The sequence below is a fragment of the Sorex araneus genome, chromosome 1 (assembly GCF_027595985.1).
Source record: "Sorex araneus isolate mSorAra2 chromosome 1, mSorAra2.pri, whole genome shotgun sequence".
Taxonomy (NCBI): Eukaryota; Metazoa; Chordata; class Mammalia; order Eulipotyphla; family Soricidae; genus Sorex; species Sorex araneus.
The window spans coordinates 222084915-222112623 of NC_073302.1; the positions used below are offsets into that span (position 1 = coordinate 222084915).

The 27709-nt window shown below is 46.6% G+C and overlaps 1 protein-coding gene across 2 annotated transcripts in view; it reads right to left on the reverse strand.

The window, feature by feature from the left end:
* The window catches only part of WDFY2 (WD repeat and FYVE domain containing 2), a 194738-nt gene that overhangs the window by 12855 nt on the left and 154174 nt on the right, over window positions 1-27709 (reverse strand). For both annotated transcript variants that reach the window (XM_055124053.1, XM_004604482.2), the window contains 2 exons: window positions 17094-17220; window positions 3933-4038 (listed from right to left, as the gene is read on the reverse strand). In XM_055124053.1, the coding sequence (XP_054980028.1) occupies window positions 3933-4038; window positions 17094-17220 (233 nt within the window). The remainder of the gene's footprint in view (window positions 1-3932; window positions 4039-17093; window positions 17221-27709) is intronic.

A 27709-nucleotide genomic window follows, 5' to 3' on the forward strand; every position in this document is an offset into this window, starting at 1 on the left:
TGTCAGCCATGCTCATGCCTAGGACTTTTATCTCATGTGCTCTGGCAATATGCCACTGCTCTGACTATGTATGATATACACAGCTTGGGACCGCATATATGGTACAGAGATTCCTGTGCTGTCAGGACAGACTCTGACCAAAGCCTGCCCACAGCCCATCATGGCAGGACCGTGAGGGCTACGGGCATACTTCTTGCTTCAGGCATCAAACAGTATTCTGGCTTTGTTCACTGTTCTCCCGCCCCACTCACGAGGACTGTATGTCAAAAAGGGTTAAAGTTGTATTAATACTGATACGTACAAAAATGGGCTGGAGTGATAGCACAGCGGGTAGGGCGTTTGCCTTGCACGCGATGACCTGGGTTCGATTCCTCCGCCCCTCTCAAAGAGCCCGGCAAGCTACCGAGAGTATCCTGCCCCCATGGCAGAGCCTGGCAAGCTCCCCATGGCGTATTCAATATGCCCAAAACAGTAATAAGTCTCACAATGGAGACGTTACTGGTGCCCACTCGAGCAAATCGATGAGCAATGGGATGACAATGATGATGTACATAAAATGGACATAATGTCATAATAGTGGTATTTCAATAAAAACATTTTAAAAAAGTTGTGTTAAAGCATACATTCTTTTTCATAAAAAAAATTAGTTTATTCACCAGCTTTTTGGGTCACATCCGGTCATGCTCCAGGGTTACTCCTGACTCTGCACTCAGGAATTAGTCTGAGCAGTGCTTGGGGTGCCAAGGACTGAACCCAGTTGACCGTGTCCGAGGCAAACGCCCTACCCGCTCTCTTAGGACTCCGGCCCCCACAGCCCTTCTTCAGCAAGTCCTGATAGTGCTGGAACATAGTACAGGGCTGAAGGCACTTGCTCTGCATGTGGCTGACCCTGGTCAATCCCAGCAGGATATCTGGTCCCTTGAGAACCAGCAGGGGCCACAGGGCCAGGTACAGTTCCCAGGTACCAGCGGGTGGGGCCCCCAAAACAGAAACAAAAACAACCCCTCTCGAGTATGCAGGGTGTGATTCTGCACTCGCCTCGGGGCTCTGTGCTCAGCGCTACTGATGCCATCATTTAACCGATGGAGGAGTCTCTTTCCACACATCCCCAAGACCAAGGATCTTGACAAATACACCTCATCCCAGGGTTTCCCCGAATTGCAAACCAGGAACCCCAGTATGACAAAATATGAAAAGTGGCATAGTGGGTATATGAGGAGGGAACTGGTATGGATCCAAAAAAAAAAAAAAGAAAAAATAAGACAGCAAGTATAATCTGAGTCCATTTTATGGGTTAAAAACCATCTTATGTCTCTCTTGGGGCCAGAGAGACAGTACAGAGGGTAAAGCGTTTGCCCTGTCGTCCCTGAGTGCAAGGCCAGGACTAATTCCTGAGCAGGTGGGCTCCCACCGCAAAACCTGCCCCCCCCAAAACCTAAAACTTTTACATGGACGCAGAGGAAAACACCAAGGAGAGTCATTTGGCAACACGTTGCTGAGGGTGATATTTCTGGATGATGGTATCTTGACCAACGAATACATTTTCTATTAGATTATGGGCACTCTAACCTTTCTACACGGAATATGTATTAAGTATTCTCTAAAAATGATAAAATGCTGAAACAATGATTTTACTGACAGTAGAAACATGTTTATCGGAGGGGCTGCAGTCCCTCGAGGTGCCTTGCCAGCAGCCGGCCTGCATGCAGGACCGCCCACACTGCCCTGGCCTCGGCCCACCTGGCCTTCACTCTGAGGCTGTTTTGGGCAGAGCACGGCCAGGCCACCAGTCTCTGAGCACCCTGTCCTTCCCCAGCCCTTGGCGGAACACAGCGGCCCGCGTGGTGCCGCCTTCCCGAGCACCCAGCACCCAGGCTCCCCCCACGGGATCACTTCTGTCACTTCACCCTTGGCCGACTTTGCTCCCACGTATCTTCCCGAGAGACTTTGGTTCGGGGGGGCTGCTCCACGACACACTCAGGCCCACCGAGCTGTGTGGGCCGGGGCCTGCCGCAACCAGAAGGTCGCCCCCAGACACAGCATCGGCATTTACACTCAGGAAACAGCACACGTATGAAGAGTGGATGGTGCCATCCTCAGCCTGCTCTGAAGAGCTGTCAGTCGCCCAACACGATTCAAGACAGCCAGCAGGTACCCTGAGTGCCCCAAGCTGCCTATCAAAGGTGACACTTAAGCAAGGTGGCTCAAAAAAGTACCACCAACGAGCGGCTGCTCCTCTGGGAACCCGGTCTTTCTCCTCCTTTGGGCCTCCAGCCTTCGGGGGTGGAGAGCGGAAGCTGTCTGTCCCGGGGCCAACAGGGCTGAGCACTCCTCCCTCCCCTGGTGTGGTCAGTCAGGCCTGGGGGGACGCCAGGACAGAGCAGATGTGACCGTCCCTCAGCCAGAGCAGCAGCCACGCAATCCCTGGGCCCTCAGAAGGCCCCGAGAGCCTGCTGGCACACACTGTACTCAGGTCCCTGATTTTACGCAGATGGGGCCAAGTGGCACTTTTGAAAAACAATATTCTACAATTCCCCACATCCTACCAGTAATGATCATTTTAATCAGTTACTAATAGAACTCCCGTGGATCTATGGCTTGAGCAAATCAAGCTTTAATCTTCTTAAGCATTTAATTACTGGTGTTTGAAAGGCATTACGTTGTGGGTAATAGCAACTACTCTCTTGAAATGAGATTGGGTTGAAGACATGGAAAGAAACTGGGAAATTGCTTTGTTTCCTTAAAGTGTTGTTTTTCTGTCTAATCCTCGCTTCATGCAAAGAAATAAATGAGAAGAATATATACTGTCAAAGATGAAAGTCTCTCTAGCATAATTCTAGGAAAATGAGAAAATGGTTACTTTAAAATACTTATCAAAGGGGATACTTAGTCATATCAGTTTGTTAAGATACTCAAAGGTGAAAAGAAAACCATTTTAATAAAGGATGCTATGATTTTGACCTATGTAAGTAAAGAAATTCAAACCATGGCTGGAGAGTGGGAGGGACCCTGGGGACACTGGCGGGGTTGGTGCTGGGATACTGTGTCCCTGAACAGCTCTACTAGGAACAACTTTGGGAACCATGTGTCCAAATGAAAATTAGAAGAAAAAGAATGTTATGAAATTACTAAATATATGCTTAAACATGACAAGGAATATAGTCATAATGTAGAACACTATTTTGAATGTGACTCAAAAATAGTTATTTCTACTATTTCTACTAATACCAAACTTGTTAACAAATAGTATTTCATACTGGACACCATCCTTCTGAATGACATAAAGCTCATGATACTGCAGGGCACTTTATACAAAAGGCTAAGTACCTAAAAATAGATCCTTCTACTTACTGTGAATGGTGCAACATATGTCCAGTTTCAACAACTCAGTGGGCCAGAGTGATCCAATACAGGAGTTAAGGCCTTGCGTCCTATCAGCCTGGGGTCGATTCCCTGGCACCGTGACACATGGCCCCCAACCACAGAAGGTCACCCTGAGCACACAGCCAAGAAGAGCCGGTCCCTTAACACTGCTGGGTACGCTTCCAAGTCAAAACCCAAACAAATGAACAAACAAAAAATCAAGTCTGTCTCGGCTGATTTTTGTTTTTTTTGGCAGTCAGAGATTGAACCCAGGGCTTCACTCGGGCTAGGGAAGTGCTTTAGCACAAGCTATATTCCTGGCTTGAATATAACTGAAAATACTGAAAATCTTTGGGATCTTAATTATATAAATACCATGTGCCATTTGGTGGGGGTGGGGAGAAGGAAGCACCTTTTATGCTAGAAAAACTTTTATCCCTTGACATAGCTTATTCGTGGCTCACTCACAAAAGTACTAAGGGAGTAGCAGAAGGGAAGGCGGCCATTTACAACAGACCTTTCCCCCCCTGTGGGCCAAGGCCCGGCCTGCCGTGAGACGTGAGACCTACCTCCTGCCGCTCCACGTCCATGTTCCAGACGACAATGCCACCATCCCCACCACACGAGATGAGCTGGCGAGTGTGCGGAGCGTAGGAGAGGGCTTGGACTTTGTCACTGCAAAGGAAACCAAGGGTCAGCGACAGTTCAAAAGACAAACGAATGAGAGTCGGTGTGTGCGTGTGGGGAGGCAAGAAGTCCAGCAAAGACTAAGCCCCAGGAGCAGATGTTAGAGACTGGACGGACGGAGTTGACAGTGCTACAGACCTGGAGGGTACGCAGGGTTTAGAGAAAGCCAAAGGCTGGGGTGGACTCAGTGGTAGCGCCTTCCATATGTGAGGCCTCAGGTTCAAGGCCTGGCACGACATGGGCCCCTGAGCACCAACGCCATAAAACCAGAGAACAGAAGAGTCAGATGTCCGTGGAAGAGGCGATGACTCCAGGAGGAGATGATCTTCGCCAGCCACCAATACTTCAAGAAAAACACTGAACTGCTGATTGCTCTCATAATTGTTGTTATAACAAATTACTGGTTCCTTTCTTTCTGAGCCAATAAAATACAAGCCTCATGTTCATGGCTTTATTTGTTCAAGGTGAAAAAAAAATACATATATACTGAACAGGCTTCTTATTTACTATTTTTTACTCTCCTCTTTCGGGCCACAGCAGGTGTGCCTCAAGCTTCCTCCTGGCCCTGCACTCAGGAATCACTCCTGGCAGGCTCATGGAGTGCTGGGGACAGAGCCCAGGTCAGCTACGTGCAAGGCAAGTGCCCTATTCACTGTACTATCACTCGGGCCGGAAATGTGCTGAGGAGTTTCAGAGGTGACCCATGGAAATGACCCCTGGGCTCACCTGACCGACCAGGCAGAGCGGCTGGCGTGTGGCACGTGCCACGAGCTCATTTCTAGGTTCTCGGAATGAGCCCAAACACAGCGTGAGACTAGAGCTGGGCTGACTCTCTACTTCACACTCCCTGTTGATTCTATGTGTTCCTTTTTCTTCCTAGTTCCTTCGTAGCTGACAGCTAGTTTTCAGTGGTGACCCTGAGAGAATTCACTATGGCCAGACATTTTGGGATCATCCGTGAAGGTTCCAAAGATCTACTCTCCACTGGGTGAAAACAGGGAACAGTTTCTGAATCATCCCTATGTGAATGTTTCTACTTGAAAATCAAGTCAATTAAGAAACTTATGCCCATCGGGAAAGAGAAATCTGAATTAATGATTTGTGTGTATATTCTTTTGCTGCGCCTAAAGTCACAGAACTGAAGTCGTTAAGCATTGTACACTTGTGTCTACAGCTCAGAAAAGATTTGACCACGATCGGATGGCATGTTTTTCAATTTCCAAAGAAAATCAAAATAGATCACGACACTTATGTTAAAATTTCTTTAGTGTCTATTATATTCATTGTATGACCTCCCTTCCTCTCATCGCTGCTGTAAAAACCAGACTTGCAACAATGCCCTTGGCTATGATGTTTATCAGGGGTGGCCCAGGAGACGTGATGCGCAAGCGTGTGGAGCTGTGAGCTTCAGATGGCGCTCTGCTGTGGCAGGGGGTTGGGGGGGATGGGGGGGCACCGCCCAGCTGAGTCACTGAAACCCTGTCTGGCACATGGGCAGCACCAGGGTACTGAACTCATGGCTCAGCTTGCAAAGCAGGTGTCCCCGCCCTGCCAGTCCCTCATCTAGTTTCGTCCCGTCTCCTTTTCACTGCTGGTGCCTGCTGGCCATATTCCTGAGACACGCAGTCATGGCTGTGGTGTTTGCACACATGTGTGCGTGTCAGGGGCAGTTCATCTTGGCCATGGCACCCACACATCTTGCCTGGGGTAACACCCATTGTTGTGGTGCACTTGGCTGTGTGTGGCCAGAAACTGCTCGCCGGGATCACAGGCAGCAGTCACTGGTCCCAAACAGCTGAGCGGCCTGGGTTGTGTCTGACACATGAGGGACACAGACATGGGGACTGTCTACACACTTGCAAGGCTCTGAAGCCAGTGACCCCTCTTGACGGTGCTCAGACAGACCATGGGGGAGGGTGCTGGGGATCAAACCTAGGTGGGCTGTGTGCAAATCAAACGCCCCACCCTGTGCTATCTCTCTGACCCGAGGACGACATTGTTCTGGTCACAGGGGCTTTTGGCCACTGGCCCTCCCTGACCCTCCCCAAACTTCACCAAAAACAAGGAAACTGAACCTCTGAAGCTTTATACTGACTATATAAGTGATTTTATAGAAAGATTGACATTTAGTAACATTTTAAGAATCCAAGTCCATGGAGCTGGGAATGAGGCGAGCAGTTTAGCACCATGCGTGTTTCACGTCTGATCCCTGAATATAGAGTGACACATGGAGAAACATCAGTCATGTCTGTCCCTGTCTCTGTCTCTCTTCGGGGGGGAGGTCATACCTAGCAGTGTTCAGGATGGACTCTTGGCTCTGCACTCAGGGATCAGGGGACTCCCTGCAGGCTCAGTGGACCACATGGGGTACTGGGGACGGAACCCAGGTTGGCCACATGCTTACCTGTTGCACTACCTCGCCAGCACTGAAGCCTTTCTCTTACTACTTTATCAGTGTTAAGTAAAATGCTAGTGTTCAGTTTATTTTACCTGAACTAACTACTCCTTAAGTAGGATCACTAGTCAAATAATAGTATGCCTATATAATGTCAAATAATATCAAAATGTGTATTTTCAAGAGTTGTATAGCTATATAAATAGTAGTTATGTTTTATAGCATATTTGCTTAAAGATAAGATTTCCAAGCTCTTCAGGCAATTTAAAATAGACTAATAGTAAGTTGAACTAATCCATCATCACTGGATACCAAGATAAATTTTAGTAAGTTAATACACTGAATTTTTGATTACAAAGCAGAATGCTAAATTTATGATTGTTGGCTTCTGATTTTTATGTGCTCAGTGAAGTTATACTTCAGTTTTGCTACTTGAAGGAGACAGACTTGAAGGTGACGACAATAGAAATGTATGTTATTTTTGTTTGTGATTCTGATAGTCTATGATGTGCTTGTATGGGACAGATAGCTCTTTTAATGACCCACATGCTCCCCCTTTCCAAATTTTCTCTATGAAACACAACTTTGCACTGCACTGCACTGCACTGTCTTCTGTTGTTCATCAGTTTGCTCAAGTGGGCACCAGTAACGTCTCCATTGTGAGACTTGTTACTACTGTTTTTGGCATATCGAACATGCCACAGGTAGCTTGCCAGGCTCTGCCGTGCTGGCGAGATACTCTTGGTAGCTTGCTGGGCTGTCCGAGAGGGACAGAGGAATTGAACTTGGGTTGGCTGCGTGTAAGGCAAATGCCCTTCCCGCTGTGCTTTCGCTCCAGCCCAATTTTGACTGTCACTGTCACCCCGTTGCTCATCAATTTGTTCGAGCGGGTACCAATAACGTCTCTCATTGTGAGATTTATTGTTACTGTTTTTGGCATATCCAATACGCCACGGGTAGCTTGCCAGGCTCTGCCGTGCAGGCGAGATACTCTCGGTAGCTTGCCGGACTCTCCGAGAGGGGCAGAGGAATCGAACACGGGTTGGCCGCGTGAAAGGCGAATGTCCTCCACTGTATATCGCTCCAGCCCAATTCTGACTAGTGATTATAATTAAAACATAAATTTGGTTGAGACTGCAGGTGAAATAAAGAAGAAGAATGAGCAAGTTTATACTTTTGGTTTTGACAGAAAAAGAATAGTTTTGTCTTGTCTCATCTGAAGGCACTAAAGATTTAAGTGAGTGGCGGCTATTCATATTTACTGTATTTGAACTAAAACCAGAACATCTGAAAATACTGATTCCAATTTCAAATGAATAGCCATGACAAATTCATTCCATTTCAACATAAAAAACATGTATTTTGTGAAAAACATCTATTTCCCCAAACAATAATGACTGATGACAAAAATGGTCTTGTTTTACATTTTGCATTTCTTTCTATGTCTGACTTAATATGAACGTGCAAAATGAAGGATAAAAGTTGGAAAGTAAATTTTATTTGTTTTGGCTTGTAATACCCACGTCTGGAGAGGCAGTGAGCGCTAACAGATATTACAATCCTGGCAGCTTCCTCGGCTGTGCGGCTTACTTCCTTCTGCTTACTGATGGATGACGTAGGCAGAGGATATTCTATACCTTCTCTGGAACCTGCCACCTGGCACAGGTTCTCTGTCTCCCCAGGATTATTTTCCAAGCTCTGTGGCTCCATAGCGACCTGCCTTGGGTCTGTAACCTGCCTCTGACCACTCTTTTGTTTTGGGCTCCTCAGCTTGAACTCTCTATTTAGAAAATTGAAAAACAAAATTTTTAGGGTACTTTTTTTTTTACACCTAAAACTAGACTTCCTAAAGGAGTCCTGGAAAATCCTAAAGCTCTGTTCTACTTTACAAAAAAGAGCTACCACAACTCATTTGATTTGTCTGCTGTTAATGAGTTTAAGAATTTCACATCAAGAGCTGCTGGGTCTGCAAAGGGGCAATCTCGTCTGGGCACGTCAGTGTAGGCAGAATGTCACTAGAGTTGAGTATTTCTGAGACGGTATGCTTTATGGAAAGACCCTGGAAATCTGTCAAAGCTTAGGTGATCTATAATATGTTTGTATTCTCTGGGGAAATACTATCAAAATTGTAGGAAATAGTTATGGAAACTAGCTATCTCAACAAAGAATTTTACTCTTCCATTTTTTGTCACAATGAAAATTAATCATTAAGTCTGTCTCATCTGTATATAATTTTTTATGGTTTTATTTTATTTTGGTTGCCTTGTACTTTATTTTATTTATTTATTTATTTATTTATTTAATCACCATGTGGAAAGTTACAAAGCTTTCATCTGTATATAATTTTTAAACAATTTTCATGCCTGGAATTTCTTCTCAGAGCTTCAGGTCAGAAAGGTTAAGCTCTAGATTTCACGGAAAAAGACTGACTGCACCAGATGTTTTAAAATAATGATAGTCCAGGAGCCGGAGTAATAGTTCAGCAGACAGGGTGTTTGCCTTGCACACGGCCAACTCAGGTCTAATCCATGGCACCCTATTTGCCTTAAATCCCATAGGAGTGAGCCCTGAGCAAAGAGCCAGGAGTAGGCCCTGAGCATCAGGGTGTGGGTGGTTTGGGGTGTGGCCCCAAAACAAAACAAAACAAAACAAAACAAAACGATACTTCAAAGATAGACTTCTACAAAAACTACTGGGCTGACACTGTTTAGACAATTATGATTATGATTATTATTAGCTTGGGGGCCACACCCAGCTGTGTGTAGGGTTTGCTCCTGGCTCTGTGCCTATGAAGCAGCGCTGGCAGAGAACCTAAGAACCCGCTACAGTTCTGGGTACCAGATCTGGGTCAGCCACAGGCAAGGTAAGAGCTTTGCCCTGTACTCCCTCTGCGCCCCTTACAATTTTTAAGATAGGCGAGTGAGCTGAACCAGAATCCCCTAAAATTTCTGGATTCTTTATGCAGATAACTAGAAGCATTATGGCTTTATGAATGAGAAGAATGAAGCCAGACGCTGGCAGAACAAGGATTACCCTCATAGTTCTGAATGAACCTGAGAGAAATTTTACTGTGGCAGTTTGTTATGAAGGTTGCCAATACTTATTCCATTTCCTGGATATACAGAAACATTCTTTATTTTTTAAGCGTCACTAACATATAATTTAGTAAACTTTGCTTTCATAAGTTAAACTACAGCATTTACAAGTAATATCCAAGTCCCCAGAATTTAAATATCGCTACAAAATCCCTTTGTATTTCACACTTATACAGCCCCAATCTACCCACAGGATATAACTGGGAAAATCCAAGTCCTACCCTTCAGTGTCATCTCTGGGAATGATGAGGCTCGCTGAGACAGACAGCAAGCCACTAACAGAGCCAATGCTTTTAAAGACTTCCCAGGGAAGCGGCTGATCCCTACTCACAGGGTCCTGGCCTCACAAGCGGCAGCAAAACTACCAGGCCAGGAATCCATTAGCTGCTGGACCTCTGGAAGAATTAACCAGAGTCATCAGTGCTACGGTAAAACGTGGTAGAATTTCTTGGCTCTAGGTTTCTCAGCTTTCCAGCAAAGACAGGCTTCTATAAGTCCAGTCCTAGATGCCTTATAAAAACATTTATACAGAAATTAATTGTTTGGGCCTACTAAATCATCTATACAGTAACATAAGAAGGCCTAGATGGATAATTAACACTCTTACTATACCAATAAATAATTAGGCCAAAACTTGGGAGACCAGCCTTTGTGTCTATGAAATCAGGAATACTCTTGAGATGATGATGATGATGATGATGAGACGAAGGGGTAAAACTGTCAGATAGATTGTGACAGGACAACAGGTGCTACCCCGCATACCCTCCAGGGTTCTGGGACTCGACGGGACTCTGTGCCTCTTGCAAGGGACCTTTAATTGAATTATGGCAAATTATATGAAATTTATATCACTGCAAATGATTTGTGCCCAGTCAAAATGCAAGGCATTGCCTGTGGTGCTGGTTCTTCAATAGCCTGTGAATCTACTTACAAATGCATTTCTGCAATCCCCGTGACCCGCGCCCATGTCTCTTCTCTGGATATTGCTCTGTACTGGTTGCAGCCTCTTCCTAGCTCTTTTATTAATTAATGGCTAATATAAAATCTTTGACACGCAGTCATTTAAAAACAGTCAACTCTCCCTAGCTCTCCTGGGTGGTGTTCCATACACTCACATCTAAGGGGCAAGGAGGAGAATCTATCTTGTGGAACAGACTCGCAGCCCTGTGATGTGAACTACATTTCATCTGGTAAGGCATCTTGATACACATCAATGAGCTTGTAAAACCCAAATACGCTACAGAAGGAACTGCTTTGCCACTCGTAGCTGGCAGCGATATTCTGCAACAATACATAATTTATGGGCCCCGAGCACTTTAATATTCCAGCACAGAAGAGTGGAACACAGTGATGCATGCAGGATTCCAAGCTTTGTAATAAAGCGGCACAGGGACTTAAGGATTCCACACAGAGCTGCCTCGCTCTGAAAAAGCAGGTGAGTGAACGCCCCCGATTCCCAGACAAAACTGCCACGGAACGAGACGCCTTCTTCTCCCTTTCATGTTTCACCTGACATCACTGCAGCAATTACAGCAGAGAGCATTTCAAAACCGGTTATTATTTCATGGATGAGTGCTCCACATACCACACTGCAAAGGTTCTCAGCAGTGCGCAAAACCCCTCTCTTCACAACCACGCGGCCACCAACCCTACACTTAGTGGGAGGGCCTCGTTTCCTTCCTCACCGGCCCCGGAGGCAGCATGTTTGATGAGGCCTCACTACATGATTTGTGGGGCCGAATGCAGAGTGACAATAAGGGTCCTTTACTGAAAATTTACAGATGGTGTGAGAGAAGCACTAAATCAAGTGTGGCCCTTCAGAGCCTTGTAAAAAGGCCCACGAAGATGGTGGTTGCTGCTTCCTCATGAGAGTGGGGAGAGAAGGCCATTTGTCTCCACAGAAACACATCTTCAGACCCAGGCTAACATCTGCCCCATGGTGGCGTGGCTCCCGCCCTGCAGGGCAGGGGCACTGTGAGGTGCAGCATCTTTCATTTCTCCGAGGAAAAGTGCGAGGTGGTAACTCTTCCCAGTCACACATTTGCTACCAGAGATCTTGTTGTTCTCTTTAGCACTGCCCCATTCTGAAATTCCCTCAATTTCTGAGGGTCTGAGAGAGCAGATGAATGATTCCTGCACATGAAGTCTTGGGTGATGGGCACCTAGGGTAGCCAGTTGGCTCACAGCCATCTGAACCTGGGCACAAGGTCTCCTACCTGGAAACTCTGGTTTGCACGCTGGCAGTGTGCCAGTGATCTCAGGGCAGGGAGGACGTTCAGACTAGCCACTGTACCTCTGTTTCTGCATTTCCCTGAAAACGCCGGATTTCTATTCAGGGTAACCTTGTCACAGCGGCTGTGAGAATACTGTCACCTCTCAGGTTCAGGTGAATGGGTCAGGGCTGTGGCTCAGCGGTGGAAACCAGATTAGACCCCCAGTGCTGGGAGGGTGGAGAGGTGGGGGAGGAGAGTAGCAAAGGATTGTTTAAAATAAACAATCAACCCCCCCAACCAAGACAGTCTACTATGGAGTCACCCCACATCCCAGCTGTAGTGTAAGATTTCTCTTCCTTTACGTGATGGTCTCACATATGCCTCTTCTATTTTCCACACACAGGTGAGACGTGTTCCAACTGAGACAGAGTCCCCTACAGAAGCGTCCCACTTCAGTCAAACTGGAAAGCCTCCCTCCTTTACCTGCACACACAAGCTTCACAGCGAGAGTGTTCTCCGATGCCACTGTGCCCCACGTGCGTGCTGCGGAGTCGCCCACGTCGGTGGGGTGCAGCCAGCACCGACGGAATGAAAGGTGAAAGAAACGGCACTCGTGTCTAAATACTTGGGTTCCAATAATACAATTTTTATTTCTAATAAATTTAATGACTTCCCTCAGTAGCCCTTGTCCCTGTGCTGCTTGTTTTTATACATCTCTTATTTTTTAATTCATTTTTTGACAGCCTTAGGAGTTTTGCTTTCCACAATCAACTGTGGAGATGAGGAAACTGAGAATCAAAGAGGTGATATAGGCTGCGAAAAGTGAGGGCCACTAGCAGGAGGGCTGCTGACGCAGACCCCACGAGGCCTTCTGGGAGGTCAACACAGAAACCGGGCAATACAGCCCTGCAGTCTGGGCTAGATTTCCATAATTCATTGTAAAATTGTCATCCCGTTGTTCGTCGATTTGCTCGAGCGGGCACCAGTAACGTCTCCATCTTGAGACTTGTTGTTACTGTTTTTGGCATATTGAATACACCACAGGGAGCTTGCCGGGCTCTCGAGAGGGACAGAGAAATTGAAACGGGTCAGCCTCATGCAAGGCAAACGCCCTACCCACTGTGCTCCAGCCCTTCCATAATTATATAGAAATAATTTCTATTTATTCAATCTCATTTCTAATTTCTAATTATAAATCTATTTTATATTTATAAATGTCCTCTGTTTAGCTAAATTAGGAAGAAAAAAGACAATTTTCTTTTAGCCTAAATATGTCCATAGCCCCACTGTGAGAGCTGCTTTGAGGCCCAGGCTGAAACAGAGAGAAAGTCCTACGACTGTGGAGCCTGATTCTTCACCTAATTTAGGAATTCTGCTTCCTGTCAGAACTTTGCTTGCAGTTCACAGACGCCAAGCCTCCCAGTGAATGTTTGTGTGTGAAGAGCCAGTTTCTTTACCACCAGGGTTTGAGGCTCTTACAAAAAGTCTCGTCAGGAGCGGGGGAAGCCAGAGCTGAGACCGAGGCAGAAGGACTCAAACCCAGAGTCATGCCTGGAACGGAGCCTCATGCCTGCCCGTGTGGCCCGCCTCCGTGACGGCCTGACAGTAGGGGTCAGCGGCTTGCACCTCAGCTACACATTGAGCTGCCATTAAAAGAAATTGCCAGAAAGTCCTAGAAGCTCAACAAAACACTATTAGAAAGAAAAATTATAGTCATAAAGTTGGTCATAAAATGATAGGTATTATCTAAGAATAAAAAAGGATCTAAAATGCCCAAGTACCATTATTGGATTTATCAGGGTGGGCCTGGGACAATAAATGCCCACATTTATGCTGCAATAATGGCCAATAAACTGGTAACTGATACTTGAAACCCTAAGTGGCCCCTGAAACCAGAACCTTTTCTTTGCTTTTCTTTTTCACAGAACTAGCACATAATCATTTTCCACTTGCTGCAGGGACTCCAAACCTCAAAATGCTCAGATGCAAATGGCCGTGGAGAGAAGTATACTCTCGTAGCATTATTTCCTTACACATGGAAACATTTTGCTGTCATCAGTCATTTTCGCCCTATGATGAACGCTTTCTCTGCTTTGGGTTTTTACCAAATCAAATACATTTTTTAAACGTCCCATTTCTGCTGGTGACAGAGTAGGTAGTTGCGAAACCTGGGAGAGAAGATGGGAACTGTCCATCCAGTTACAGAGGGACACGTCCACACCAGGAAACACGGCCACCTCATCCCAGAGGGCAGAGTGATATCTGCTCGGCTTCTAACTCACTGTCTTATTCCCTGACCGGGAACTCTGCTATGTCACCTGGCGAATGGTAACTGGGTGCTGGAGGAGAACTGACGGGCAGCCTCCAGCTCCAAGGAGCAAGTCTGGCTTCCGACACAGAAACAAAGTAGGAGCCTCTGGCTGGAGAGGAAGTACAGAGGCTAAGGTGCTTGCGTGCACAAGGCTGACCCAGGGTGGATCCCTAGCACCCCAAGGTGGTCCCCCAAGTCCACTAGGAGTGAGCACGGATCCAGGAGCAGTCCTGAACACAGCGGGGACTCGTCACAGAACAACAAACAAAACAAGCAAAAAGAGAAAAAGAAGTAGGACCATCCTGCGTGGGGGTGGGGTGGACATGCATGTGCTGGTCACACGCATTTCTCTGGGGCTCAGCACTGAATTTTTATTTTATCATCATGTGGAAAGTTACAAAGTTTTCAGGTTTATGTCTCAGTTATACAATATTCAAACACCATCCCTTCACCAGTGTCTGGGGCTTAGCACTGAGCACAGACTCTGAGGGGCTCTGGCAGACACACGCAAAGCCATCTCTGCTGTACTGACCAGGATGTCTGGGGTCCTCAGCCACCAGTGGGGTCTTCAAGAATGACACCTCAAACTTTCCATCTAAAAATGGCATCAGACCTCTACCCCAGGGCTCTGCAAGATGAAGTAGAGGGATCTGTGTGTTTCACGAACTCTGACAAAGTCACAGGCAAATACAAGAATCAAGCAGTGGCCAATTTTCAGGCAAAGGAATGGTAGTCGAGACAGAGGGCTCAAGGCCGTCTCCTGTCCTGTGGGAAGCCTGGGTCCCATCCTCCTCCTCTTAGCAGCCCCAGTGGCCTCCTCGACCCCACACCAGGAAATTCCCTCCCACTCTGACGGTGACACTGGCTGAAAGGATGTTTCCTGCCCCTGGCTGTGTGATACCATTACCACCCGGCCCAGACTAGCCCCGATGGCAAGGAGGCCTCTTAATGTTCATTACTGAACTTGAATTAGATAAAGGGCCCGGCAGAGAACTGCTGCTCTGATGCCTCTATAAAGCCGCCACTTCTGGCTCCTAATTCACTGGTCTGCCGCCCCCTGACTTTTAAGAGAGGGATCCTATCAGGATGGTACAGTCTGTTCTGTTTTCTAAAAGACCAAGTTTGTATTTCTTAGAAACTGACAGATCTATTAGTCCAGTTTTCATTTCTCTGGACTGAGAGGCTTTTATCTCAACTTTATAGCTTGTTTTGTTTTTGGACTTTGTTTCTGGGCAGTGCTCAGGACTGATTCCTGCTTCCATACTCAGGGATCACTCCTGAAAATGGTGTAATGGTGTTGGGGATCAAAACCCGAGTCAGCTGCAAGCAAGACAAGCACCTAAGCTATATACCATCCCTGGCTCCTCAGCTTACAGCTTTTCCTTTCCCCCAAAGCAAGTAGGTGAGAAACTAAACTGTAGGCTTCAATTTCCCAGGAACAACCTTTTGCATGAGCGCCTGGAGTGCACAGGCTGTGGCTCCGGCACATGGACTGCTGACATGTTACCACCTGGTGGACAATACGTCGTGCAAGGCTGAGTTCAACAAATGACTGATCTTCATTCAAAACCTTTGTGCTGGGGCTGGACCAATAGTGCAGTGCGTAGTGCTTTGTTTGCCTTGCCCGCAGCTGACCCAGGTTTGGTCTCTGGCATCCCATATGGCCCCCTGAGCACCACCAGGAGTAATTCCTGGGGGAAGAGCCAGGAGTAACCCCTGGGCATCGCCAGGTATGACTGGAAAAGCCAAAACACAAACAAACAAAAACACCCCCCAAAAAACAATCACCCCTGGCGATGCTCAGGGGACCATATGGGATGCTGGGATTTGAACCCGGGTCGGCCGCGTGCAAGGCAAATGCCCTACCCGCTGTGCTATCACTCCAGCCCCAAACCCCTCCAATTTCTTTCTGGGAGTCTGAAGTGGCAGGAACACTCGGCAGGTCAGGTAATAGCTGTTACTCAGTAGGGCTGTGGCTGGCTCTCTTCACATAGAGGAATGATGTCAACTGCTTCCCCAGGATCTCCACGCATGTCCCCTTGTTATGGAGATATACACATGGGAACAACTTTGCTCCTAAGCTGAGATGTCTGAGAAGGCCAGGGATGGCCTCGGAGAGCTGGTCTGCCACTGGCGGGGGAAAGAAGGGCTTAACCTCACACCTCTACAACGGAACTCGAACACTGAAATGTACTTGGATGCAGATCCTCTTCCTATCCAGTAATCCTGAGCTATACGCTCAGGGCAAACCTAACCACTTAGGAGTGTATTTTAAGGCCAGTGTTTCAGGCAGAATTCTAAGAAAAGCTCAAGTGGCTTAAGGACAGTTCACAGGAGCACCCTGACATTTACTTAAGACTGTCTAGAGTCACCCTAATCATTCCGAACACTCTGCAAGCTAAAAGCAATTCAAATTAGCTTTGGAGGAGGTCTATAGCAGATCTAAAATTCTTTCCAATCTGACTGGGGCGGTAGGTTGGGGCTGGTGCTCCCAGCACCAGGGCCCGATCCTGCCAACAAGCAGCTCCCCTGTTCTAGACCTGCCCCAGGGCCATGCAGGCTCCCTCTGCTCCTCTCCAAAGCCCCTGAAACCTCACCATCCCTTTAGGAAGAAGGGCCTGATATAAGCAGCCAAGTACTCAACAAATATTGGGTGAAATACCAAATGTCTGTAGAAGGCAACCGAGCCTCAGGAATCTTGAAGCCACATTTGCTGAAATTCTGAAGGCCTTCATGGCCTAAGCTCTGCCCCCCACTCACTCTCAAAATTTTCCAACCTGATTTTAATTTTTTTCCTTTTTTCCCTGGCTGCTATTATTTTATATTATGGATTTTTGAAAGCTCTCTCAATCCCTTGGTGGAATAAAATGGGCATAAATAAGTAAGCACGGTTATGAACATACGTAACTCAAAGAGGCCATTCTCTGCCCAGTTCCTGTGCCTGCTGAGACACTGCCTGGGGATGGCCTGGCGCCTGTGCGCCCTGTCGCGGGACGCTCTCCTGCTTACACAAGCACCGGCAGCCTTACTTGTGTCCTTGGAGCTCGATGGCCGTTCCTTTCCTTCCGCCGATGTCCCACATGATAACAGAGTGATCTGAGCTGCCGGAGAACAAGATTCGCTGGACAGGATCCCAGCAGAGAGCGGTCACCCCACCTGAGAGAACACACAGGACAGTCATCACAAAGTGGCTGTGTGATTCACGACACGAGTGCACGCCAGGGAGCTGGGAGCAAGAGCGGTTAGTTCTGGGTATACAAAACATGGTGCTGAGAGAGTAAGTGTGGAAGTTCCCAAAGTCAACCAGAGAGGCTCTACAAATACAACTTTCGCCCTTTAAGCCCATCTCCCTCAAATTTAATGAAACATAAAATCAATTACTCTAAAGACCAAAGGCAAATGAAAGAAGCAATTAACTGACCTGCAACAACAGACATAATTCTAGGGGGAAAAATGGAAAATATAGTGCTGCCGGGGAATAGTAACCATATTTTCTTAACTGCTGCCTCCTGACTCCTACCACAACAAAAAGAGACGAAAAATGGAATTAAAATTAGCAAGATGAAACAACTCAGTAGATTTTTTTTTCCCTGAAGGTCAGAGTGTCATAAGATGTTCATTCCAGGGTTTCAAGTTTATTTTGTCTTTTTGGGAACTGGAGTTGATAGATTCTGGAAAAATGATGTTCTTTCATTTGATCGACTGTGAGACAGGAAAAAAGGTACTACCTCGAAGACATACTCAAAGCCACTCGGGCGCACGCGCACTGTGGCCTGTGGCGAGCAGGCCAGATGTGGCTTGTCAGCACTTCTCTACAGATGCGGCTATGAAACAGGCACTCATTTTCCTCCTGAAAGTCCCACTATACATCATGTGTGCATCCTGATAGCAAGAATAACGGTTTCCAAATGAAAAGATGACGAAGTTCATACGTACTTAGGTGAGATACTCATTTCTCACACTGTTGGAAAGTCATATGTGTGTGTGTAAAGTAAGATAGCTTTTATTGAAACTTCTTTAGAAAGATGTGAGGGGAGAGAAAGAGAAATATGTGTTTGAGAGAGAACACGGGCTTCCCTGGAGTGGAAATCAGCAAAGAGACAAGCAAGTGAGATACATGTTCACGGGAGAACACAGGCCTGAAGAGCAAGCTGAAGAACCTTGTATTCTTAAAAGAACCTCATCATCATCATCATCATCATCATCATCATCATCATCATCATCATCATCATTCCGTTGATCGTTGATTTTCTCGAGCGGTCTCAGTAACGTCTCCATTTGTCCTAGCCCTAACAGTTTATTTGTTGGAATAAAAATTTTCTTGTTTAGATTTTCATGGCTCTAATGAAGTGCTGTACTTTAAAAGCTTTTAGCTATGTTTCCCTTGTATAAACAGTTCAGGATGTTTGGTTCAAGATGCAAGGGGGGATGCCTGTCTGTCCTGATCACGCACCACAGTTTCCTTCTATCCCTGCACGACACCCTGCTTGAGTACACGCCTGTCCACAGAGGCGACCCCACCTCCCCGGAGCCCTGTGGCGCCCCTTTCTTCTTCCCTCTTTGTTCCCCCTCGCCCCAACCACCCCATCCCTCACACAGACCAGGCTCCGGTGCTGGCTGTGGGAGGGCAGAGGGAGCAGAGTAGTGAAAACACAGCCATCAATCATTTCCAGGGTTCTCATCCGAAAATCTCGCTGTTCGGAATTCCTCTACTATGCTTATGTAGGACTTCCAAACGAAATACTTGTTTTTCTGTGTCACTCATCTTCTTTCTTTGCTATTCCTTGACTATACCTATTTAGAAAACTATGTAATGTCCTGTAGTATCTGTGCATATTGTGTCTTCCACAGTATTCAAAGCGCAACTCTGAAAGAGCTAATCACCTGCCTAAACTCTTAATCCTCTCCTCCCCCAGCATCTTAACAGTGTCCCTGGAAAGAGGTTGACCTGTGAGACCCATTTACTGATCCTTCTTACCTGTGAGACTGAGAATGGTTTTAGCTATGGGAGGGACTGATGAGCAACTAGATAGTCACTGAACCCTAGCCGTGAAGTCCCCTCCTCACTTGGTGGCAGACTTTGGGGTTCCTCTCCCCTCAGCCCCACCCCCCAGCTTCCAATCAAGTTCTGAATGCAAAATCTGTGGAAGTAATCTGCATTCCTTCTAGGTCAAGGCGGTTTAGTCATCCCTTTTATAGTTTCTCTTCCTCCAGAGAATTGAGAAAATACATTCTAGAAAATTGTTGCATTGGCTGCGCTGGCTTCCTAAGCCACCTCTTATATAGATGGAAATAGTTTTTCCTGGAAATTGGATCTAGAGTCTAAGTCCTTCTCACCTCTTCTGCAGCCATCATCCTGGTATAAGTCACTATCAGAATTCTTGGCTGAGAAGTTAAAATGTGTGACTCCCAACTGTGGAGAGCTCAAAAGCCTAGAGCACATGTGCTGCCTGTAGGAGCCCTCGATCTCTGGCAGCACGGGACCCAGACACCGTCAGGAGCAACCCCAAAGCACCAAGTTGGCAGCATCCTTCCAGCACCACTTGGTGTGGTTCAAAAACCACACACAAAAAAATAAACAAATACAAATACACTACTGATGAGAATGTAAACCAGTGAAATGGAGGTCACTGCCAATGAAACTCATATGCACTGGGCTTTCAATCCAGTAATCTTACTTCTAGGAATTTAAACATATTGTTCCTCTTCCCATCAAATAATGCAAAAATATGCATGCAAAAAGGCTATTCATCTCAGCATTGTTTCACACTTCAGAATATTGGAAACAATGCAAATGGTCACACAACTGAGTGGGTGAATCAACACTGGCACGTGTATCCTGAGTACTGTGTAGCTTTGAAAAACAATCTCCGGGAAGAATATAAAGTGCCTTTAGAAAAATTATGGGAAAAGATCAAATAACAAAGAAGAGACTAGACATCTACATTTATGCCAGCTTTCATCTAAGAAAACAGGGTGATATAAAGCAAAATTAATGAGATTCGTTTCAACTTTAGTAAGTGTTGGGAATGGAGAAGGGATTAGGAAAGCGACACTTTTTAGTGTAGCCTTGGGTGCAAGTGCGGGGTGCTGAGGGATTTTTATTCTGAAAAGGAGGCTAAAAGTCCAATCATTTTGGGAGTCTCTGCTGTGCAGGAGCTGGGCAGAGCAGTGGGTCTGAGGAGAGTGAAAAGACGGGGCAGAGAAACGGGGAGAACACAGCCCGGCACAGCCGCCGCCACCCAACCCGCAGCCCTTCTCCTGAGCACTGCTGCCATCGGGCGCCCACAGGCAGCCGTCCTCTGCACCATATGCTCTATCCAACCCACAGCATCCCTTTTGTGCCCCCACCACTACTCGGACCACAGAAGCCAGTAGCTGCAACAGCTGTGCGTTTCCAAGGTCTAACTGCATGGAACAAAAATCATTTCTGCCGTCTCATTTTACATCACTTCAGATTCCTCCCTCTCTCTGCTCAACTCCGTGTTTCTGTGCTTCTCCCTGCCTTTGATCTCTGTTGACTCTATTGGTAGCTGACTGTTAACATAAACACATTCCTAAAAATAAGGTTTTTACATATAAAAAGTATGTCTACTATAATATGTATTTAAATAGTTGGTTTTTATATTTAAGTTTAAAAAATCTAAAAAATTTTCAGAACTAAGGTGCACCAGGGTCCATTTCTGGTGATATTCAGCCAAGTGGACCTGTGGCTCAGTGGTCAGGCCAGAGAACAGGATGCTGCCCAGATCTGTGGGAACAAACAAGGCCAGCCTGATGGTGCCAGGGATTGAACCCAAGTTGGGTGTATGCCGGTATGCACTCTGACCCCTGCACTACCTCTGCTCCTATTTAACTTTTAATGGCTATAGAATATCCCAACTATCAATGTGCCTTCCCTGATTTCACTGTTTGATTTTTCTTGACATTTCATGTTTCTAAGATGACTATACAAACTCTGTTGATATTTCTGGTTAGGTAAAAAAGGTACTTAAATGGGAAAACTGACTCCAAGACTAATAATATTTTTCACATTTTATAACATTATACCAAGATTTTCTTGAGATTCTTCTTCTTATTATTTTTAAAACAACGAAGCCTGTAAAAGGCTATTTGGAGCTATCAACAAAATCAGGGGTTACCAACCTTGTCTTTACCAGAATGCCAGCTGGTAATCCCCCCAAATAGCCATATCACACCCCATGAGATGCAAGTGAAGGTGTAGCTAAAGGTCGCTGAACAAGAGTCTGCTAGGGAAGTCCTTAGACCACCAGCTTCCGGAATAAAAACACTCCGCCCAAAGCACCCTTTGGGAGATATTCTCTCCCGAATCTGCCCCAGGCCACCATTCCTGGCTGCAGTAACTGGCATTACTACACACCCAAATGATCTAAACAAACACCTGGAAGCTAATTTTACCACAATATCAAGAGCCGTTTGCTCCGAATCTCAAGAGACCTCCAGGCCCTGCTCTCCCTTGGCCGACAGCCATCGCCCCCCAGTGCAGACCAATGTCACCTTCCTTAGAGGCTCCGATAGCACCTTCAAACTGGTCTCTCCGTGTCTATTCTTGTCCCCACTCAATCCACCACCTGCTGCTGCCAAAGTGATGGGTTGCAGTGGAAACTGAAGCACTACTCTTGCTTTAATGCTCTAAAACGTTATCACTCATTTCTCACTGTCTAAGGAAAATGTTCAAAATTCTTAACACTGTCTAAAGTGTCAGCCCGTATTCCTCTGAGCCGGCTTCCACACGGGCCCTCGACTTCACTTTAGCTGCTCACCCATTCCCACTCCAGACTTTACACCTATACTGCCTCTAGGCCTTTAAATGTAACCCTAAGGTGGCGTTCAACACCACTGTCTTAGAAGTCTCGTTTTGGCTTTGAGCAAGGAGAGCCCTTGTGTTCTCTCCAAGGCAGCCTTTGTGTGGCATGGGGTACCTTCCCTGACCACCGTCTGTGGTCACTGGAGTAACCCCTAGTCCACGACTGAGGTCAAGTAAGAGCCAGTATTATGCTTGTTTAGTCACCTATACGAGGCATCCCTCATTTCTGGCATTTTTAAGCAACTTAGTTTTATTTTGATTTTTTTGTTTCCAATTGGAAGTTCTGCAGGAACACTTCCCCAGAGGTTCTCCTAATAGCTAATAATGAAGTTTTGCAGGAACACTGTCTCAATCAGGCCACCATCTTTCCCACAGCATGTGCCTGCTTTGTACCCGTGTCACGTTCTTCATTTCATATAGGGACGGTGTAGTTTTTAGACCATAGGGGCCGGAGTGAAAGTACAGTGGGTAGGATGCTTGCCTTGCACATGGCCACCTTGGGTTTGATCACCAGCATCCCATATGGTCCCCTGATTCTTCCCAGGAGTGACCCTGAGAACAGAGCAAGAGGTAAGCCCTGGGCACTGCTGGGTTTGGCCCCAAACCAAGGCAAACAAACCCATTGTGCTATTGCATACTTAATAGAGCACAGTATGGTTTAAATCTAACTTTTATACACACTGGGAAACCAAACACATATGGCTCACTTTCCTGAGAGGGGTCGGAGCAGAACGAGAGTAATTGGAGTAATTTCTCGAAGAGGCCTTTCTTTAGTTATTTTTGTTATATTATTCTGTTATTTCCAATGGTCCTCCCAATAGTTAATTAACAAGCCCGAACAGTGAACAAGCCTCATTTTCTTTCTTTCTTTTTCTTTCTTTCTTTCTTTCTTTCTTTCTTTCTTTCTTTCTTTCTTTCTTTCTTTCTTTCTTTCTTTCTTCCTTCCTTCCTTCCTTCCTTCCTTCCTTCCTTCCTTCCTTCCCTCCCTCCTTCCTTCCTTCCTTCCTTCCTTCCTTCCTTCCTTCCTTCCTTCCTTCCTTCCTTCCTATTAATTAGGATCTTTGGTGGGTTTACTTTCAAGTTCTCTTCTTCCAACAGGGTCATACTAAACAATTTTGGAAGTAAAAGAAAAAAAAACTTTTACTAATATAATGAATTTACGTGGTCACAATCTGATCTCATCCCCTTTGTCGAAATCTCCAACCTTTGTTGAAATCAGTATATGGCTTTTTGATAGAAAAACATTCCAATTTCTGCAGAAATAGCAAAGGACAATGAAGCTTGGCATTGAGCTCTATAAATAAATCCAGCAGAGGGAGCATAAGAACATAAAACTGGCGTAAGTCCCCATGGATTAGCAAATGTTATACTTCTGCCTCTGGATCTAACTTTTAGACTGATTACATCACTAGCCCACATTAAAAATAATATGAATATGGTACTGAAATAGAGAGTAACAGATGAATGCTCAGGGCTTATTCATGGCTCTGTGCTCAGGGATCACTCCTGGCAGGGCTATGGGGACCATACGTGGGCCTGAGAACAAATCGGGTTTGACCACATATAAGGCAAACACCTTAACTCCTGTACTAACTTCTTGTCCCTTCAAAGTATGTTTGAATCACCACGGAAACTCCCAGATGCCCTTGCTCTAGCTTTGAGCTCTAGCTTTGAGTTTGGCTGTAGCCAGAGTGGTGATGGGTAAATATCCTGTATAGGAACAGTAGTGGATAATTAAATACCTGCTACGTTTGCCTTCATTGTTATTAATAGCCTTCCAATGTCATATGTTTGTCTCAAACATTTTTCATGATAAAATTATGTGAAAATCTTTGACCTCTTGGAGAAAGAAACATACACTGTCATGGTAACATTTCACATTTCACAAGAAAACCCAGGCCGACATTCCTCTAAGCTGGTTCAACACAGAGGTAAGAAGCAGCTAATCACCCTTTATGGAAGCAACAGTACAGAACTCAGAGCACCTGTCAGATACACAGAAACATACTGCCAACACCTCTCTCCTGAAGAACCAGAAGGCCAGGCCAAGGGTTCCTCTGTCTAAATCAAATCTGCATACCATCCCACCTGCCATCAGGCTTCTGAGAGCTCTCTGCCGAAATCTGACCCTAGGCCCCTCAAACCCTCACCTTCCCATTACCTCTCACATTTACCTATCACTGTCACACTTTAGGGTCAGTTTCCCATGAGCTCTCCAATACACTCTCTACTGCTAAAACAACTGTTAACTTTCCCGGTTTCTTACTGACATCAGCGCTTGCTTTCCTTTCGCTGCCCCCCACTCACCCCCAACTCCGGCTGCTGATCAAGAGTCCCAGCATTCCCGAGAGCAATTCCCGTGTCTTGAAGTGTTCTGGTCTACTTGGCCTGGGAGGCTTGGCCTGCATCTTTTCAGATGAAATCAACACTTACTCTTCCCAGAGGTCCCATGTCCAACCGTCTGCGGGCTGGGAGGCCTTTCCTGGAACGCCACTCCCTAACGCAGGTGCCTGTCCTCTGTTCTTGGAAGTGCCCAACCACTACGGACTGTAATTACTGGCGAGCTGCTGAATCATTCAACGGGTTTCTGAGGACAATTTATGTCACTGGGAGCAGAAATGGGGACCCATCAGAGAGAAGGGACAGGGAAAGGAGAGGGAGGAGACACACAGGGGTATCACGGAGGACGATGAAAAAGACAAAATGAAGATAAATGAAGAATTGGGAAGGAATAGATGCAGAAGCCAGAAAAGGGCAGTGACAAGCAAGAAGGAATGATCACAATGTAAATGATATGTACGAGGAGACTGAAATGAACGTATCCATTGGATTTAGCTCCTACCCAACCACTGGCCACCTCGGGGAAGCAGTTTCAGCAGAGTGATAGAGACAAGACAAATTGCAGGTGACTGGAAAGCAAACAAGAGGCAAGAGTTTGAAGTAGCCGAGAAAATTATATTTTTTTAAGGAAAAAAAAATGCTGTTTGCCACAATTTGATATCTGCTCAGTGAAATAAGCCAGCTACACAATAGCCAATGATGCACATTTCCACTCTTACAGTACTGGTGCCAGAACAGAGAAAATCCTAACAGAGGCAGAAAATGCACCAGTGGCTGTCGGGGCGGGGGTGGGGAAGACGGTAGCGGTGTTCAACGGGGACAGCACAGCACTGCCGTTTCCTAGATCAAAAGGGTCCGGGGAGGGGTGGTGGTGATGGCTGCTCTCCTAGGGCCACTGAACAGCACTTCAACACAGCAAATTTTAGTTTAAACAATTTACCACGACTTAAATATATACAGGAAAAAAGCAGCGTTGCAATTAGAGAATAAGATGAAAATCATTATTGTAAGACACGGGAGACTGAGCGGGGTTTTGTGTGCTTTTAACAGCGGCAAGAAAATCAAACATGTCAATAGGTTGAGAAAATGAAAACGGTCAAAAGCGAGGGAAGTACAGTACAGAGCGACAGTATAGGCGGTGACCCGGGTTCAAATCCCAGAACCATGAATGGTCCCTCACGCACGGTGAAGGGTCAGTCAGTCCTGAGCACAGATCCAAGACTAGCCTCTGAGCTAGTCTCTGCCCACAAAAGGGCAAAAGGACTACCGGGGCATAAGGCCAGCAGGCCCCTGCACCAGGCAGGAAGAAGACGAGGAGGGACACAGCAGGACTCTGTTTTCTGGTGAAGGACTATGGGGTGGGCAAGAAACTTTTAAGAAACATTTATCTGAGGGGCCAGAGCCAGCGCAGGAATTGAGGAGCTTGCCTGGGAGCAGCTGACCCGGTGTCGATCCCTGGCTCCACACGGTCACAAGCCTTGGAGAGTTTCCCAAGCACAGAGCTCGAGTGTGGCCCTGGGCATCGCCTGGATGGGGCCCATGCAATCCCCGATCCAAAACCAAAGCAAAAAAATCAAAAGCAGAAACAACAGTAACAAAATAAAACGAGACGCAAGAGGCGCTCATCTGAAACTCCTTTCTTCTCCAGGGACGGTGGGAAAGGTGGCCCTGGGGAGCGGGAACCCGGTGAGAAGCACGAGAAGGGTGAAGTGTGAGGGGTGCAGGGAGCATGCGGGGTGTTAAGAGACGTGTCAGGGAGTGGGGCTCGGGATGACAAACTGCGATAGGGAGAGGCATAAGACTCCCTGCTTGCACCCGGCAGCCCGCTCCGAGCTGAGAGCACGAGGGGAGCACAGACACCGAGAGCAAACCAGAGGCGGCCAGGCAGGAGGGAGGCGTCAGAGTCGAGGAGAAGCAGCAGTCCGTGGGCTGCAGGGGACGGTCGGGTGGAGGCCCTGGGAGACGGGACTGAGAATCCGACTTCTCGGCCAGAGCTGGGCGGGCTGCAGCAAGCGTTTAGGGAGCTGAGAGACTAAGGTCTGATGTCAGCCCTGAAAGCCTGAGTCGGGGTCGGGACAGCTCTGGGGCCCACTAGGACGGGTGTGGCCAGGGTGGACTCCTACAAGGACAGGATGAGTTCTCTTCACAGAAAATATTTCTGTGTTCTTCCTCCCTAAACAGACAGTTCAGAATTTAAAAAAATAAATCCCCACCACCCCTGCCCCGGATTCAATTTTCCCTTTATAGCATGTCCCCATTTTAGCATTTTTTTTTTGGTCTCTAGGGAATTCCCCTATGACCTTTGTCAATTTATGTCAACTATCCTTTTTAACATTCTTATTTCCTACTTTTGTTCTTATATGCCATCTAAATTCAGTATTAACCTTCTGCACTAAAGCATGGGTGGAAATCTTCAGAAGACACAAAAGCACGTTAGAACCACAAATGTAGCCAGGGACACACTCTTCCAGGATCAACAACACATTACAAATCCCATTACTTACTAGTGTTTAACCACCACCACCACCACCACCACCACCACCACCACCATTTATTCAAGTCTTTCTCATCAGCCATTCAAGTCTTTCAAGGGCCGAGAGTGGATATTTTATTTTATTTTATTTTATTTATTTTTTTTATAATTTATTTATTTTTAATTAGAGAATCACCGTGAGGGTACAGTTACAGATTTATACACTTTTGTGCTTATACTTCCCTCATACAAAGTTCGGGAACCCATCCCTTCACCAGTGCCCATTCTCCACCACCCGTAAACCCGGCGTCCCTCCCACCCTCCCCACTCCCATCTCCCCCCCACCCCACCCTGCCACTGTGGCAGGGCATTCCCTTCTGTTCTCTCTCTCTAATTAGCTGTTGTGGTTTGCAATAAAGGTGTTGAGTGGCCGCTGTGCTCAGTCTCTAGCCCTCATTCAGCCCACAACTCCCTTCCCCCGCATGGCCTTCGACTACAATGTAGTTGGTGATCGCTTCTCTGAGTTGCCCTTTCCCCGGAACGTGAGGCCAGCCTCGAAGCCATGGGGTCAACCTCCTGGTACTTATTTCTACAGTTCTTGGGTATTAGTCTCCCGAGAGTGGATATTTTATATGGACGTGCTTAGCTTGCTGCTGTAGCAGTGACACAGAGGGGTCCTGAATTTCCAGCTGAGTCGAGCCCTAAGGAAGTAAAGGGAGTTTGTGCTTGCTTTGTGGCACAGTCCAGTCTCTGTGCCAGTCTCTGCCCACAAAAATGCAAGAGGACTACCCTAGCATAAGGCCAGCTGGCCCCCACATAAGATGAGGAGGGACACAGTAGGACTCGGCTTACTGATGAAGGACTATGAAGTGGGCAAAAAACTTCTAAGAAACATTTAGCTGAGGGGCCAGAGCCAGTGCAGGAACTGAGGAGCTTGCCTCAGAGCAGCTGACCCGGTTTCAATCCCCAGCACCACATGCAAGCCTTCGAGAGGTTTCCCAAGC